The 17,828-nt window shown below is 33.4% G+C and overlaps 2 protein-coding genes across 2 annotated transcripts; both read right to left on the minus strand.

The window, feature by feature from the left end:
* Nucleotides 1-11,615: 11,615 nt before the first annotated feature.
* On the minus strand, nucleotides 11,616-12,959 carry LOC139848892 (uncharacterized). Its single transcript, XM_071838574.1, has 4 exons — nucleotides 12,785-12,959; nucleotides 12,536-12,682; nucleotides 12,207-12,332; nucleotides 11,616-12,100 (listed from the first exon to the last, which is right to left on the minus strand). Exons 1-4 carry the CDS (start codon nucleotides 12,957-12,959, stop codon nucleotides 11,616-11,618), a joined length of 933 nt encoding a protein of 310 aa, XP_071694675.1.
* Nucleotides 12,960-13,094: 135 nt separating this feature from the next.
* On the minus strand, nucleotides 13,095-14,417 carry LOC139848895 (uncharacterized). The gene has a single exon (XM_071838575.1). It carries the CDS (start codon nucleotides 14,415-14,417, stop codon nucleotides 13,095-13,097), a length of 1,323 nt encoding a protein of 440 aa, XP_071694676.1.
* Nucleotides 14,418-17,828: the final 3,411 nt, after the last annotated feature.

The raw sequence follows: 17,828 nt of genomic DNA on the forward strand, positions 1-17,828 counted from the left end.
GTTTCATGGCCCAACAAACATGAATCGGCCCAACTGAAATTAATTGATTTTGGCCCAATCTAATTATGGTTCAGTATCATAATTTAATTAGGGTGAATAGGTCTTTGGTTTTCAAATGAAATAGACAGGTAGCAGGAAAACAAAAAAATATCGTGACTAAATAAAACAGCTAGAGAGTCACCATTCTTTATGGGGTGTAACTTTTTAGCAATTTGTCTGCCATAATAGGAGAAAGAAAACATGCACAGGAGTCTTGATTTGATAATATCATTCATCATTTACAATCATCATCTTTACTTAGTAGAAACAACTACGTACAGCTGTAGTAGCAGTAGAACAGCATCGAGAAGGAAAAAAATAAATAAATAAAACAGGCAGTTTATAGGCTGTAACAGATGCAACAGTAACACCGAGTAATTACAGGTGTTTGAACTGAAACAATCGAACTAGAAACAAGAACAACAACATGATATATCAGTTGCAGTTTGTGGTGGTCTAGTAGCTACAAAAACAGGAACACGTGGGTGTTCGATTCACAAAACAGTAACAGAAAAAGAATAGCAATAGCTGTAGCGAGTTGTTGTGATTTGATGGTGAGGATTATGGGTAAAAAAAATATAGTAGAGAGAGATAGTCTGGATTCAGGTACGTGCAGCTTCGTGAGGTAACAGAGTAAAGAAAAAAATCTACTCCATTATAAATAAAGGTTTTGATGGATGATGGTTTTAAGTGGATAGTGGCGATTTGAAGGTGAAGGTCACGATGGGTGTTGAACCGAAACAGTAGTGGTTTTAAGGGATGTTTTAAATGGTGGTTTGATGAACCTAGATAGTGATGTTGGGTTTAGTTCGATCAAGATTAGAATAACAAAGATAGAAAACAAGTGGGTCATCGATGAAACAAAAATGGTTGTGGTGTTGTTTGATAGTAGTCGTGGTGGTGGTTGTTTCTCATAGAGATGTTGGAGTGAAAAGTTGTTGTTGAAGATGATGAAGACCGAAGGTTGTGAAGGTGTGGGTTCATGAAAAAGAAAGCAGCAACAGCAGGTCTTTAATTATGGTTCATGGTTTGTTGGCTGCAAAACGGAATGAGCAAGTGCAACAGTCGACTAATCTTAAGCGTTTTAGTGATGATCGAACAGTAATAGGAAAAAAACATAAGTATTAGCAACAAGCACAAGCAGTCCAAGTAGTCTTGGGGATGATTATTGAGCAGAAACAAAAGTAGCACACAACAAGGTAATAAGTGTATGACCGAATAAGAAGAAACTGGTAGCTTTGTGGTTTAATGAAGGTGTTCGAACAGGAGGGTTATAGGAAACAGGAAAATGGAAGCATGGTTAGCAGGTGACGGTTTTTTCGGTTCACTCAAATAGAAACAGAAACATAGTAATGGCAGCTAACCATTTGATGGTCTTCATGGATTTCGTGGCTGTTATGGTTGGTTTGGACGATTGCAATAAACCGAAAACAATAAGTTTTTGGGTGGATTTATGATGTTGGCGAATGATGGCAGTTTGTGGTGTTGAAAGGTAGTGGTAGTCAATGGTGGAAGGAGATGGATAGAAAGGGTGGTGACACGAGTAGTGATAGAGGTAGTGTCATTGGGTCTCGGTTTACATATATCATATAAGAGCTCCTATATACATAGATAGATATTTAGTACATGTATATTATATAATATTATGTAATCGATCAACACATCACAGCACTCATTCAATTAATATGGTGTTTTTTTATCAATCACGGACATATTCCCCACTAATTGATAACAGAAAATATATAATAATATTAATAATTTAATAATTAAGTAAAGACATAATCACATGTTAAAATTTTGACAGCCACCATTCACTTGTCCTTTGTACCGACAGTTTAATACAGATGTTATATCGTGGTCCGTTGTAAATCAGTGGCGGATAGAAGTATTCAGAAAAATCTCAAATGCTTAAATTAAATGTCTTTATTTATTTAAGTCATTATGGTACAAAATTTTTCATTAACTGTTTAAAATTATTAAAAAACAATTGAATCAACTATCCGCGCTCGATCCTGGGTAAAATATAAAATAATTTTAAAATTTAACAAATAGCTCCAAAATACATTTTTAATAAGCCTGCAATTTATATAACTCATTTTCGGATCACCGTTTATTTTAAAATCATATAAGTTTGTATTAAACTTGTTTAATATCCATTGAATAATAATTGAGTGTTACTGTCACTTACTAAATAGATTCGAAATCACAAAATATATCTTTAATATACTTTATTTATATATATAGATATGTTTTAACTAATAATTATCATAATATCATATTTTTATTTTATTTTACCTAATTACTTTTAATATCAACAACATATAATATTTAATATTATATTTCCAATTATTATATATATATATATATATATATATATATATATATATATATATATACACACAGATATCTATTTACAATTAAATGTTCGTGAATCGTCGAGAACAGTCGAAGGGTAATTGCATATATGAAACAGTTCAAAATTTTTGAGACTCAACATTACAGACTTTACTTATCGTGTCGAAATCATATAAAGATTAAGTTTAAATTTAGTCAGAAATTTTCGGGTCATCACAGTACCTACCCGTTAAAGAAATTTCGTCCCGAAATTTGAGTGTGGTTGTCATGGTTAACAATATAAATGTTTTCATGACGAATATGAGTTGATAAATAGAGTTTTATCATTATTGATTAATATAGATAAAACGATTCGATTATTTGAAGCGTACGAGTGAAGCTGTTACAAAAGATTGAGATAGGGATTTAACTTTTGACGTATTCAAGGTGGATTTCCGGAATTCAAGGAATTTAGAGATAATCCTTGAAATCTATATAAGATCTGATTTTTCGGTAAATAAGGAAGTTAGAATCCTCTTTAATTAAATGCGGTAATCTGCCTCGATTGCTATGCCTGATATCTTGCTATAATTTAACTTCTTCCGTTCCCTTATTTTCACCATTCATATACTTTCTTCCTCAATTCAAACTTCTAAAAGATTTTAAAAATGTTATATCCAGTTTTGATTCTTGATATCTGTCTATCGTATCTGTCATTCTTCTTTTTCATCTACCACCAGAGGAATCTGTTTACTTCTATGATTACCTTGGGGTTATAGTGTTTTTATTTCTCCCGTGTCTTTACGTTGCAATATGTATTGATATACACGGTTTGTAATTTCCATGTTGTTGTCGTGCTTATATTTTCCCTTGTATTTCGGAGCTCCATGCTTTTGTTTTCTCTTCTTGACTTTAAATAGAGTAAGTAGTCATTTAGAATTCGTAGGTATGAAGTTTAGATTGAACATAACTAATGTTCAAAAAAAAAAAAAAAATTGATAGCACGATCTGATTTGTTAAATTACCAGAAATCACAGAAGAGATAGATATATTAGGAAAATACTTTATTGATATGTTTAGAGGTTAAATAGAATGAAAGAGTTATGTAACATGGTACATGATGAGGGTATGATATGTGAACCATCATCACATTCCATTAGAAATTCAGCATGACTTACTGTAATATAATCACGTTGGCCAAGCGTAATTATATTATACTAACTCATGCTTCAACTCCCAACACTTCTCCAGAAATCATTCATAATTTAAACTTAGGTTTTACAGAAGTTTCTAATATAATGTAATACAGATAGCACGAAGAGGTATATAATTTCGGACGAGAATATTTATGAAAATATCTTCAGAAATATCGAAGATATTTATGATGATATTTTAGAATTTCTAAGTTCGAAAGTTGATGAAAAAAAAATTTCTGCAAGATTTTAACATGTCTTCGGAGCAAGATATTCTCTAAAGATTTCATCAAATCCAGAATTACCTGGATTCTTTGAATATAGGGTTTGGTCCTTGTATTTGTTCTTGGTCTCCTTCATGTTTAGCTCAATCCGTTTTTCAGTACCAAGTTTTCTTTCGAGCGTTCCCAACATTCCATTCTTTATTATCAAACTTTTGGCCATTTAAACCATTTACAATTTTGTTGTTTCCTTTGCATTTAATGCTACCATATCTGAATCATCGGTTATCAATCCGAGGTGATTTCAAGAGAATTGTGTTTTTAGATGATTAAACGATGATTGTAATCGTCAAGATACAAAGGATGTTTAAGATGAAATCAAGTGGAAAACTTGAAGAAATGTTTAGTTGTAGAAGATGTAGCTTATTAACGATCTTTTAAACCAAAATGTGTTATTATTTATATTTCCTACTCTTTTAATACTTTTTAATTGTTCAAGGTTAGTAGTCCAATGTTAGTAGTCCAATAGTCCAATATATAATCTTAGAATTTTAAATATTTAAGATTAGAAGATGATGAAGAAATTTTACGTAATTAATTAATTGGTTACTAATCAATTTTATTTTATTCATTATTTTCTCCATTATGCCACTTGTCAAATCTTGTCTTGGATTTTGATCAGCAGAACTCGTATGTGAAATTGAATTGAGATGAGAATGGTTACTCTTTGGTGAACGAATACCTATATCTGTGGTTGTATATAGGATAGTAAATGACTGTTGAATTGGATTTGAAGAATGTATAGTGTAACATGTTAATGTGAAAACTAAATATTCCTCGAGTATTGCCTACCCGTTAAAATATTTTCACCATTAACAGTTTGTACAAAAGAACTTTTAATTACAATCTTTATGAAAATATAGATACATATATATTTTCTTCAGATGAAATCATGGATTTAATGAGTTAATATAATATTAAACTCATTTGATTTAAAGTTAGAACTAGAATACATAATCTCTAGAATATTAGAGATTATATAATTGCTATGAAGAACGAAGATAAAGGATGTAGAACGATATGTAGAACGAAGATTATGCTTGAGGTATAGATTGTGATGTTGAGGCTTGTGTTGTTGGTGGTACAGTTGTTGATACCGGTGATTCTACTGGTGCTTCTAATCTTTGCACCATATCCTCCAAAGCCACTACTCGAGCACGAAGTTCGTTGACTTCTTCCATTACTCTGGGATGATTGGCGGTTGGAACGAGAAGATGAATAAGATTTAGAATTGTAGATAATATATAATCTTTGCGAACTATTCGGGAAATGAGAGTAAGATGGTGTTTTGAACTGGTTCGCCAGTATGTGCTTCAGGTTCTTCGCCGAGTGGGAAATTTGGTTAGTGGAAAGAATCACCTTCTTTTTATCTCCAATGATTAAGTAGACTACGAACCCATCTCCAATTTATCCAGAATAGATGATGGCTAATTGGTTGATTCATTCTGGTTACACTGCTTTCGGAGCTCGAGTGGAAATCCATATCGGAATAGCTGTCGTAAGCCGAGGAGCTTGAACTGGTTGCAGAATTCATCTTGCACGGTTGGATAAAGAATTTTCGATATGAAATGAATTTCGGATATCAGATGATATTCTAATTACATAGAATACCTATATATAGTACAAAAGATCCGTAGATTACAGAGGGAATTAATGAAACGTGTCAGACAAGGTCTAAGGTGATGGAATATGAATTCGTCTGTACACCATCTATGCAATAATTGCAATAAGACGTGTCGAGACTGAAAATGATAAGTAGATATTTTTTGACAAGGAATGATAAGCAAACTTTTGACATGCAGACCAGATTCAAGTCCAGACTTATTAATGTATCCTAACAACTACTAGGTCGAAGTCCAGACTCATTAATGCATCCTAACAACTACTAGTTAGACACACTAATGCAAGACCTGGTTCGCTAAGACTACCGCTCTGATACCACCTGTAGAGACCCGTCCTAATTCATAAGGATGAATACAGTAACATATGGTTACATTGTGAGGTATTTAACCTCTATATGATTCATTCTACAAACATTGCATTCGTTTTTAAAGACAAACTTTCATTTCATCGAAGGTTGACAGGCATGCATACCATTTCATAATTTCCAACCTATAAATGACCTAATCTATCATTTACTTAATAATAATCTCTATTGAACTCAAAGACTTGAATGCAACGTCTTTTGAAATATGCCATGAATGACTCCAAGTAATATCTCTAATATGAGCAAATGCATAGCAGAAGATTTCTTTCAAACCTGAGAATAAACATGCTTTCAAGTGTCAACTAAAAGGTTGGTGAGTTCATTAGTTTATCATAAACAATCATTTCCATTATTTTAATAGACCACAAGATTTTCATTTCCATTTCTCATAAATATACATCCCATACATAGAGATAAAAATCATTCATATGGTGAACACCTGGTAACTGACCTTAATAAGATGCATATAGAATATCCCCATCATTCCGGGACTCCCTTCGGACATGATAAAATTGAAGTACTAAAGCAGTTCAAATTCTCTGACTGGGGCTTATTAGTGCCCATAGATCTATCTTTAGGATTCACGTCAATTAGGGGCCAGTTCCTTAATTCTTAGGCTACCAAGCTAAAAAGGGGCATATTCGATTCGATAATTCAACCATAGAATGTAGTTTTGATTACTTGTGTCTATTTCATCAAACATTTATAAAAGCAGCGCATGTATTCTCAGTCCCAAAATATATATATTGCAAAAGAATTTAAAAAGGGAGCAAATGAAACTCACGATACGATATTTTGTAGTAAAAATATGCATACGACGGAATTGAACAATGCAAGGTTGGCCTCGGATTCAAGAACCTATATCAGGTATATATATTAATACATATAATCGTGATCGAACAAATTTATATATTATGTCTTAAATTATATATATCTTATATATTCAATTTGTATGTATATTTAAAATAATAAATATTTATGTAGTTATATATATATATATATATATATATATATATATATATATATATATATATATATATATATATATATATATATATATATATATATAATCAATAATTTGTTGTATGTAATATTTATATAAAAATTTTATATATAACTATATGTAATATTTTGGTAGTTGTAATAGATATACTATTATATAAAATATTTATTTGTTATAATAGTATTGTTAATATGAAAGTAATAATAATAATGATAATAATAATAATAATAATAATAATAATAATAATAATAATAATAATAATAATAATAATATTGATAAAATTTATAATAATAATGTTAAAAATACTAATAGTAATGATAGTAATAATGATAATAATACTAATAATGATAAATAAAAATGATAGTTTTAATAAAAATGATAATTTTAATAATAATGATAATTTTAATAAAAATGATAGTTTTATTAATAATATTTATTTAGTAAATTAGTAATAATAATTTTAATACTAATAATAATAATAATAATAATAATAATAATAATAATAATAATAATAATAATAATAATAATAATAATAATAATAATAATAATAAGAGTAATAATAATAATAATATTTCGTTTGAATCTTAATTATAATTTTAATTATTTTCATAATAATATATGTATTTATATTCCTTAATCTAAATTTAATCCTTATATATTATCATAATCTTAATTATCTCATCTTAACTATAATATAATATTCTTAAATTACAAGATCATAATCATAAGCATTATTTTAAGTAAAAGCTTAGATCGAAAATTATACCCTCAATGTAGACGATCAAGAGAAGAATAGAGACGAGCAATAGAATTATAAATCGAATAACAACTAGATGGCGTGTGGTGGTGTGTGTCAACCCGAGACAGAAACAGGAGATGCGTAAATAGAAGCAATCTTGTTCGATTAAAACAAGGATAGCAGCACTAGTGGCCCGAGTTGCAAGAAATTGCCCAACTACTTGGTTAGCCCGATAACCAATTTCAACAACTTAGTAATCGTTGTTAAGTTAAGACCCAACAATTAGAAACCCACGATTTCTTTAGTTCACCAAAGACCTCATCTAATACATCATCATAACTCAATCGTGAATCACAATCATCATTCGTTATTATTATCAAGTCCTCCTCATCATCAATTCATTTATCATTATCATCATTAATTAACAAAACCTTACATCATAATCCTTATCATCATCTAAATTTTGTAACAAGTGCTTGTGATGGTTTCGGCCCAATAGCACAAGCCATACATGGCCTAACGAAAATGGCAGTCCAACCGACACCCTTGTTTCACGGCCCAACAAACAAGAATCAGCCCAACTAAAATTAATTGATTTCGGCCCAATCTAATTACAGTTCAGTATCATAATTTAATTAGGGTGAATAGGTCTTCAGTTTTCAAACGAAATAGACCGGTAGCAGGAAAACAAAAAAATATCGTGACTAAATAAAACAACTGGAGAGTCACCATTCTTTGTGGGGTTTAACTTTTTAGCAATTTGTCTGCCATAATAGGAGAAAGAAAACACGCACAGGAGTCTTCATTTGATAATATCATTCATCATTTATAATCATCGTCTTTACTTAGTAGAAACAACTACATACAGCTGTAGTAGCTGTAGAACAGCATCGAGAAGGAAAATAAATAAATAAATAAAACAGGCAGTTTATAGGCTGTAACAGATGCAACAGTAACAACGAGTAATTACAGGTGTTTGAACTGAAACAATCAAACTAGAAACAGGAACAACAACAGGAGATATTAGTTGCAGTTTGTAGTGGTCTAGTAGCTACAAAAACAGGAACACGTGGGTGTTCGATTCACAAAACAGAAACAGAAAAAGAATAGCAATAGCTGTAGCGAGTTGTTGTGATTTGATGGTGAGGATTATGGGTAAAAAAAATATAGTAGAGAGAGATAGTCTGGATTCAGGTACGTGCAGCTTCGTGAGGTAACAGAGTGAAGAAAAAAAAATCCACTCAATTGTAAATAAAGGTTTTGATGGACGATGGTTTTAAGTGGATAGTGACGGTTTGAAGGTGAAGGTCATGATGGGTGTTGAACCGAAACAGTAGTGGTTATAAGGGATGTTTTAAATGGTGGTTTGATGAACCTAGATGGTGATGTTGTTTTTAGTTCGATCAAGATTAGAATAACAAAGATAGAAAACAAGTGGGTCATCGATGAAACAAAAATGGTTGTGGTGTTGTTTGATAGTAGTTGTGGTGGTGGTTGTTTCTCATAGAGATGTTGGAGTGAAAAGTTGTCGTTGGCGATGATGAAGACCGAAGGTTGTGAAGGTGTGGGTTCATGAAAAAGAAAGCAGCAACAGCAGGTCTTTAATTATGGTTCATGGTTTGTTGGCTGCAAAACTGAATGAGCAAGTGCAGCAGTCGACTAATCTCAAGGGTTTTAGTGATGATCGAACAGTAATAGGAAAAAAACATAAGTAGTAGCAACAAGAACGAGCAGTCCAAGTAGTCTTGGGGATGATTATTGAGCAGAAACAAAAGTAGCACACAACAAGGTAATAAGTGTATAACCGAATAAGAAGAAACTGGTAGCTTTGTGGTTTAATGAAGGTGTTCGAACAGGAGGGTTACATGAAACATGAAAATGGGAGCATGGTTAGCAGGTGACAGTTTTTCCGATTCACTCAAATAGAAACAGAAACATAGTAATGGCAGCTAACCATTTGATGGTCTTCATGGATTTCGTGGCTGTGATGGTTGGTTTGGACGATTGCAATAAACAGAAAACAATAAGTTGTTGGGTGGATTTATGATGTTGGTGAATGATGGTGGTTTGTGGTGTTGAAAGGTGGTGGTAGTCAATGGTGGAAGGAGATGGATAGAAAGGGTGGTGACACGAGTAGTGATAGAGGTAGTGTCATTGGGTCTCGGTTTACATATATCATATAAGAGCTCCTATATACATAGATAGATATTTAGTACATGTATATTATATAATATTATGTAATCAATCAACACATCACAACACTCATTCAATTAATATGGTGTTTTTATCAATCACGGACATATTCCCCACTAATTGATAACAGAAAATATATAATAATATTAATAATTTAATAATTAAGTAAAGACATAATCACATGTTAAAATTTTGACAACCACCATTCACTTGTCCTTTGTACCGACAGTTTAATACGGATGTTATATCGTGGTCCGTTGTAAATCAGTGGCGGATAGAAGTATTCAGAAAAATCTCATATTCTTAAATTAAATGTCTTTATTTATTTCAGTCATTATGGTACAAAATTTGTCATTAACTGTTTAAAATTATTAAATAACAATTGAATCAACTGTCCGTGCTCGATCCTGGGTAAAATATAAAATAATTTTAAAATTTAACAAATAGCTCCAAAATACATTTTTAATAAGCCTGCAATTTATATAACTCATTTTCGGATCACCGTTTATTTTAAAATCATATAAGTTCGTATTAAACTTGTTTAATATCCATCGAATAATAATTGAGTGTTACTGTCACTTACTTAATAGATTTGAAATCACAAAATATATCTTTAATATACTTTATTTATATATATAGATGTGTTTTAAATAATAATTATCATAATATCATATTTTTATTTTATTTTACCTAATTACTTTTAATATCAACAACATATAATATTTAATATTATATTTCCAATTATTATTATATATATATATATATATATATATATATATATATATATATATATATATATATATATATATATATACATATATCTATTTACAATTAATTGTTCGTAAATCGTCGAGAACAGTCAAAGGGTAATTTCATAAATTACAGACTTTACTTATCGTGTCGAAATCATATAAAGATTAAGTTTAAATTTGGTCGGAAATTTCCGGGTCGTCACAAAAATATCCGACCAAACTCCCTTGGTCATCCCGTTACAAACCGCAAGCATCAAACGTCCCGATAACTATCACTGTCGATTTCAACCCAGATGCATTCCCATCATTACCTAAATGCCCAAACCTGAGAGAAACCACCTCGTGAGCTCATAACAAACCAACATCCCCAAAAAATCCATCCGTATCTCCTGAAGTTTCTGAGACAAAACCGTCTCGCACTCGGATCATCAAACCCAAAATCCATCCTGAAACAGCAGTATCTTTGAAATTTTTTTGAGTAATGGGTATCACCCGGTAAATTTTATTAATGATATAGAATTTTACAATAAAGTACAACTTAAAAACGGTTACAGGCTAGCATAAAGCCTTGCAACCCACAGCCAAGCTCAAATCGAGCATCAACCCAGAAACTGGAAACAGACCCAACTAAACATTAAACATTCTTACGAAATCTTCTATCTATATTTTAACACTCGCACCTGAGATGAGTCTTTAAAATGGAGCGTTAACAACTTGGGTCTAACGGTTGAAAAAATTAAATCAAAGATTTGATCACCCGACCGCGGTTTACCTTTAAAACGCCGAGAATTCCTCTCCTGCCAAATAAAATATATAGTCGCCGCAAATAAAAGTTTTGTAACCACCACCTTACTGACTTTCCTATGCGCAACCGAATTGACAGTGTCCATGAACTCTCGCCAACCATCACTATTAATTGGACAAAACATGAGCAGATTGATTCTCGACCAAATATAACTTGAAAAAGGGCATTCAAAAAATAAATGAGTATGCGTGTCCGGCTGATGCGAACAGAAAAAACATGAAAGAGGACTACCATTATGTTCCCACGACTTCATCTTGTCTTGTGATTTTAACTTTTCTCCCATGAGCAACTACACAATAAACGAATTACGAAGGATACATTGAGAGAACCACACTGTTGAATACCATGGCACACTATTAGCACGAGGTCTAATGGAATGCCACGTTGTAGCAACCGAAAAATCCTGAAGGTCACCCTCATAATTCTTCCACTTGACATTATCCAACTCATTGCTAAGGATAGGAGCTGAAATATGATTTAGTACTGCATATTTATCAATCCAAAAATGAGGCCATTTCCACCTAGAGTTATCCACTATGTCACTCACAGTAGATAAAGGAGTGAAACCAGCTGCATATATATCACGGTTTGAGATGAAACCAGCAAGTGGCCCCACATCGCACCACGTATTGAACCATGCAGATGTGTTATCTCCATTCCCCAAAATATGAATAATACTTGAACGAAAAATATCACGCAAACGCAAAAATTTTCTGCCTACCTCAACTTTCATCCGGAGGAATCGAAACAATCCAAATGCTTTTTGACGGCAACCTATACTCACGTATCCATTTGACGCATAATGATTGACGATGTGTAATAATACTCCAAAGATGAAATGCCATTAGCGACATGTTCCACCCTTTCAATCGTTTAATACCAAGACCCCCTTCTTGTTTCGGTAAGCAAACGTCGTCCCATTTTACTTTGGCTTTACCATTTTTCATATTCCCTTGACACCAAAGAAATCCCCGCATGAGTTTTTCCATCTCCTTAATAGTGGCATCTGGTAAAATAAATACAGACACCAATACACCTGCATAGACGAAAGGACCGAAACTACAAGCTGTAGTCTCTACGCAAATGAGAGCGACTTGTTCTTCCAATCCTCCAACCGATGTTTCACTTTTTAAACCAGTTCTTGACAATCTTTATAAAGAAATCTAGAAGACACAATTGGAACCCCCAAATACATAATGTGAAGAGAACCAATCTCGAAATTCAGAAGATCCCGCATAGCATTCTTTGTAGACGTCGAACAGTTAGCAAAGAAAATCGTGCTTTTTAGGAGACTAGGAACAAGACCAGAACATACTTTAAACTCCTCAATAGCTTCTGCAATCACCTTCACCGAATCTGAGTTACCATAACAAAATAAAAACAAATCATCAGCGAAACATATATTAATAATCTCCTGTTTATCGCATTTCGGATGATACCAAAATCCATCAGAGTTACGAACTCCACGCCTCAACATAAGAGTTAACACTTTCATAACCAACGTGAACAAGTAAGGAGAATGCGGATCATCCTGCCTCAAGCCTCTCTTGCCTTGGAAAAAACCATGAAAATTTCCATTAATATTCAACGAAAACGCCATAGATGAAACACATTTCATGATCCACGACACCATGGTTTTATGAAACCCGAAATGAGTTAAAATAACCTCAAGAAATTTCCATTCAACCGTATCATATGCTTTCTGAATATCCACCTTAAAGGCACATCAAGGGGTACCTTTATTTAGATGGTAATTCTTCATTAGTTCCTAAGTAAGCAATATGTTATCTGAAATTCGACGACCGGGAATAAAGGTGAACTGGTTCTCACTAACCACCCAATTTAGCCCCATTTTAATCCGATTAGTAACAATCTTGCTAATAATTTTATATAAAACATTACAGCACGAAATCGGACGAAAATCATTGACCTGAGAAGGAACATTAGTCTTTGGAAGCAATGCGATAACCGTGTGATTAATTTCCTTGAGAAATTGACCATTGATAAAGAACTCCTTTATTGCCTCCATGATCCCAGCCCTGATAATATCCCACGTCTTCTTGAAAAACAAAGCTGAAAAACCATCCGGGCCCGGCGATTTAAAATCGCCAATACCGAACACAGGACTTCGAACCTCTTCATCCAATACAGGCCGCACCATATGAATTGCAACATCACTAGGAATACGAGCATTAAATAATGAATTAGGTTCATTTATACCCAATGTGGGCGCTGATGTACCCAAGAAATTTGTGAAGTGATCCACAAAAACTTGAGGCACAACTGCACCTTCGAAAACATGCCCAAACTGATCCGCAACACTATGAATATGGCTACGATGAACTTTGCCTTTAAAAACCTTGTGAAAATAACTTGAGTTACAATCACCAACCCGCAACCATTTGATTTTTGCTCTTTGTCTTAAATAGGTTTCCTCTTCAATCAAAGCCTCATTAGATAATTTAAGAGTTGCACTTTCCTTGACCCTCAATTCAACCGAATTAGGATTTTGATCAAGCTGAATTTGCACCATATCAAGCTCCTTTTTGATATTATTAACACGATCATGAAGATTCCCTTTAGACCACATAAGCTTCCTTAGAGGCTTCTTTAAACTACGCAACTTAGAAACCACTTGATACATTTTGTGCCCAACACACTCCATATTCCAAACCTTATTAACAGTAGGTTTGAAATCATCATTAAGAGCCACATGATTACTAAATGAAAATGGCTTTGGGCACTGCACACCCCCACTTTGTAATTTCAATATAGCCGGACTATGATCATAAATGCGGTAAGGTTGAAAAATACCATATGCATTAGAATATTTCTCTATGAACACTTCATTAGCCATAATCCGATCTATCTTCCATAAAAGTCCAGAAGTAGCATTGGGTTGTTGATTCCAAGTGAATTGCAACCCTGTTTGATTTACATCTAAAACTTCCAATCGATCAACACATTCTTTGAACTCCCTCATAACAATCGTGGGAATAGAAGTACTAGAGCTAGACTCTATAATAGCTAGTGAAGCATTAAAGACTCCCATCAAGACCCATGGATGATTACCAATGAAACCCTTGTGCATTAATAACTCACACCACAGACTCCTTCTTTAAGCATGCTTATTAGCCGCATACACAAAAGAGAAAAAACAATGGCTATTATCATTAACAAAACGAACAAAACAGTGCACCACCTGGTCCAATACCGCAAGAATCATAAGATTAACAACATTAGGATCCCAACCGAGAATAATACGAGTACCCCTAGTACACACTGCATTGTTCGACCACCAATTCCATTGAGGAAATACATCTGAACAAATTTTATTAAGTTTGTGAAGAGCCACATGTGATTTTAAAATTGCACAAATCGACAACTTATTACTCAAAACCACTTCTTTAACCTCGTTTTGTTTAGGGATCTGGTTCAAACCCCTTTTGTTCCAAGAAGCAATACTAATCATGAGGACCCATTTTACTGGGAGTGCTTGCCCCCTCAGAATTCATATTTGCCATAAACTTAGCGGTTTCCTCATCTACTTCTTCCACATCACTTTCCTCATCAAAAAGTTCAAAGACTCTGATGTTGTTCTCTACTTGCCCCTCATCCTCCTTCTCTAAAAACTGAAAAGAATTAGCAACACTTACATTAGAAGCTCCAACTTTATTATTTTTTTCCTTTTCTACTCGACCATTAGGAACCTCATGTGTCACATTTTTCTTCACTGTTTGTAGACCCACTTTTGTTTTATTTTTCCATCAGCCCCCTTTTGATTTTTACCAATAATTATCCCTTTAGCAGCCTTCTTTGTAACTTGAATAAACCCATCATCTTGAGCTACATCTTTCACCAGTTTAACAGTGGCATTCTTTGGACAATGTAAGTAGGTATGACCAAACACTTCACATGTTGCATAACGAGGATGTTTCCATACATAATCAATCCTAACCGTATCCAACATTTTCCCTTTACCATTTAGCCTAGGAGTGGCAACTCGTAATGTCTCCTTTAACTCAGTGTTTGTCGAAACTTCTGTCATGGCTTTACCATAGCTTGGTCTTCCCCACGATTCCATGCACATGGTGCTCGTGTATGCATCCAACATCATCGGAATGCCTATTTTCGATCCCATAGCACTCAATCCATCTTCCGTAAACGCAGTTAAAGGAACGTCATATAGTTTCACCCATACGGGGACCTTTGTTAGACCCTCTTTTGTAAGAGATACATTAGGCGACTAAGGGTTCAAAATAATAGGAATAGTTCTAATCATCCATGGTCCATTCTCTAGCACATCTAACATCCCCTTTTGTGTTGCAAGCTTGAAGAAAAAGAAGCCTTTGGAATTCATCATAATTCTTTCAATACCATATTTTTTCCAAACGTTGTTCACACAATTTTGCACCACCGGAAATGCAACTCGCTTCCCAATAAAATAGCCATACAAAGTATTATTATATCTATCAGATTCCTCTTAAAGACACCATCGGAATCTCCACATCTACACCTTCCTCAAGATCAGCATGTTGTTCCATAAAATGAAAGTTAACTTTACGTACAACGTTTGATTTATTCACCACATTAGAATATGATATAGTATTAGTAACTGTATCCACCACAGGTTTTTCTATTGGTTTCGAAACAAAGGAGGAAACTCATATTCCAACCCTAGACTGATATCTTTATTCTTCTCTGAAGTATCATCAGCCACAATCGGAATAGCATCCTTTTCTTTTTCATTAGCTGATGCAGCATCTTTGCACCCAATAGCCTTATCGACACTCTCTTCCTTAGGGCTGTTCCTGTAACATCCCGTGTTTTTCCGTTAAATTTATTTTTTAACACCGTCTTTTTTTAAATAATATCTTTCGTCATCTATATTCGTACTTTTCATTAACTAACATTCTTAATATTTCGTTATTCGATTATAACATCTCCCGTTTACTCTCGCGTATTTAAATAAATTCATTTGGTAAATTCATACACTCGCTTTTAAACTCAAGGGTCTATTGGCATCAAGTGGGCAAACTAATTGACTAGGTCAACTAGTCAACCCACCATCTCATCCATTCATTTCCATCCATCTCCTACCTTCCTTTTTTTTCTCTTTTCTCTCTAGTTGCAAGAACACCCATAACACCTAAATCATTCATTCATCATCTAAATTCGATCTAGGAGGCTTACAACAAAACAAATTACATATTCGTGATCCTCTCATCATCCTCTACATTTTGGTACCAATTTCTTCTCGTTTGGGTAACATTTCTAAAACTCTAGATTTCATGTTCTTAGTGTTTTTGACTTGAAATGGTGTTAATTAGTGTCTATGGCTCAAGTCTAACATGAATATGTGTTTGGTTTGCTCGATTTATTATTTTGAGTAACTAGCTTGAATATGAAAAATGGGTCTGCTTAATCTTGAATTTTAGATGATTAAATGTTGTTTAAATGTTAATGTTCATGTATTAAATGTGTTACTAGCATCATTAGCTTCATTTTGGTATGTAGGTTGATTTAGAAAAACTTCATTAACATGATTGTTGATTTTGTGATTTTTGGTTAGGGTTTGATAGACTTAAAATGAACTTTTCATGCATTGAATGCTTGTTAATGTTGTTAGTAAGTGTTTAGTTGCAATGTATGTTCAATTACCTTCGAAACGGCATATCGTATGAGTAAATTGGATTCCCGAATCACCGTTTGCATTTTTAAACTTGAAACGTTAAATAATGATCATTTATTGAGGTTTTCATTGTTGTTAATGATGTTTTTGGTAAATGAAAAGTGTTTAGTTATATTCCTTGTTAAATTACTTTCCAACGATATAAGATACGTGTTTTGAATATTTACAGTTCATAAGTTATGGTTGTTTGAAGTTGGATTCGTCTAAATGTTCAAAAACTGCCAGACTTGCTGAACAGCCATTCTGAGCGACGCTCAGGGTTCTGGAGCGCCGCTCCGGGCCCCATCTGTCCAAAAATACGCATTTTTGTTTAATTCTAACTATGCTACACCCGATCAACATGAAACTTGGCCAACATGCTTATATATGATTAAAAACCCCAGAAAAATAGTTCGGGACCCGACCCGAACGTGTTGACTTTTTCATTGACTTTGACTTGGACCAAAAGTTGACTTTTATTCAAACTTAACCAATACTTTGTTTAATCGTTATAACCTTTTGTTTACACCTATATCTTGCATGAAACTTGACAACGTGATTCACATGCTACATAATCGAGTCGTAACGGGCCATAGGACTAATTGAACACATTTCGCCCGACCTTGTGTCGTAACCGGTTAATTGATACAACTTACTTGTTTAGGTCAACGCTAAGCAACTTTCATGCATACGTTTACTTTGTGAAGTACATTTATACCCGTGCACTGGAGGTGAGATCATAGTCCCATCTTTCAACAACTTTTATACTTTTAAATCATGGGATGAGAAACATATACAGTTTTATACTACATACTTTTATGCTTTGAACAC

Source organism: Rutidosis leptorrhynchoides, chromosome 5 (genome assembly GCF_046630445.1).
Source record: "Rutidosis leptorrhynchoides isolate AG116_Rl617_1_P2 chromosome 5, CSIRO_AGI_Rlap_v1, whole genome shotgun sequence".
NCBI classification, from domain to species: Eukaryota; Viridiplantae; Streptophyta; class Magnoliopsida; order Asterales; family Asteraceae; genus Rutidosis; species Rutidosis leptorrhynchoides.

Bases quoted from the DNA above. Each gene is read 5' to 3' on its own strand.
- LOC139848892 (XM_071838574.1), bottom strand. From the start codon at position 12,959: ATGGTGTCGTGGATCATGAAATGTGTTTCATCTATGGCGTTTTCGTTG. The intron at 12,683-12,784 runs GTAACTCTGATG...ATGGTAACTCAG, and splicing joins TATGTTGAGGCGTGGAGTTC to ATTCGGTGAAGGTGATTGCA. The intron at 12,101-12,206 runs GTATTAAACGAT...ACGTGAGTATAG, and splicing joins GAAACAAGAAGGGGGTCTTG to GTTGCCGTCAAAAAGCATTT.
- LOC139848895 (XM_071838575.1), bottom strand. From the start codon at position 14,417: ATGCACAAGGGTTTCATTGGTAATCATCCATGGGTCTTGATGGGAGTC.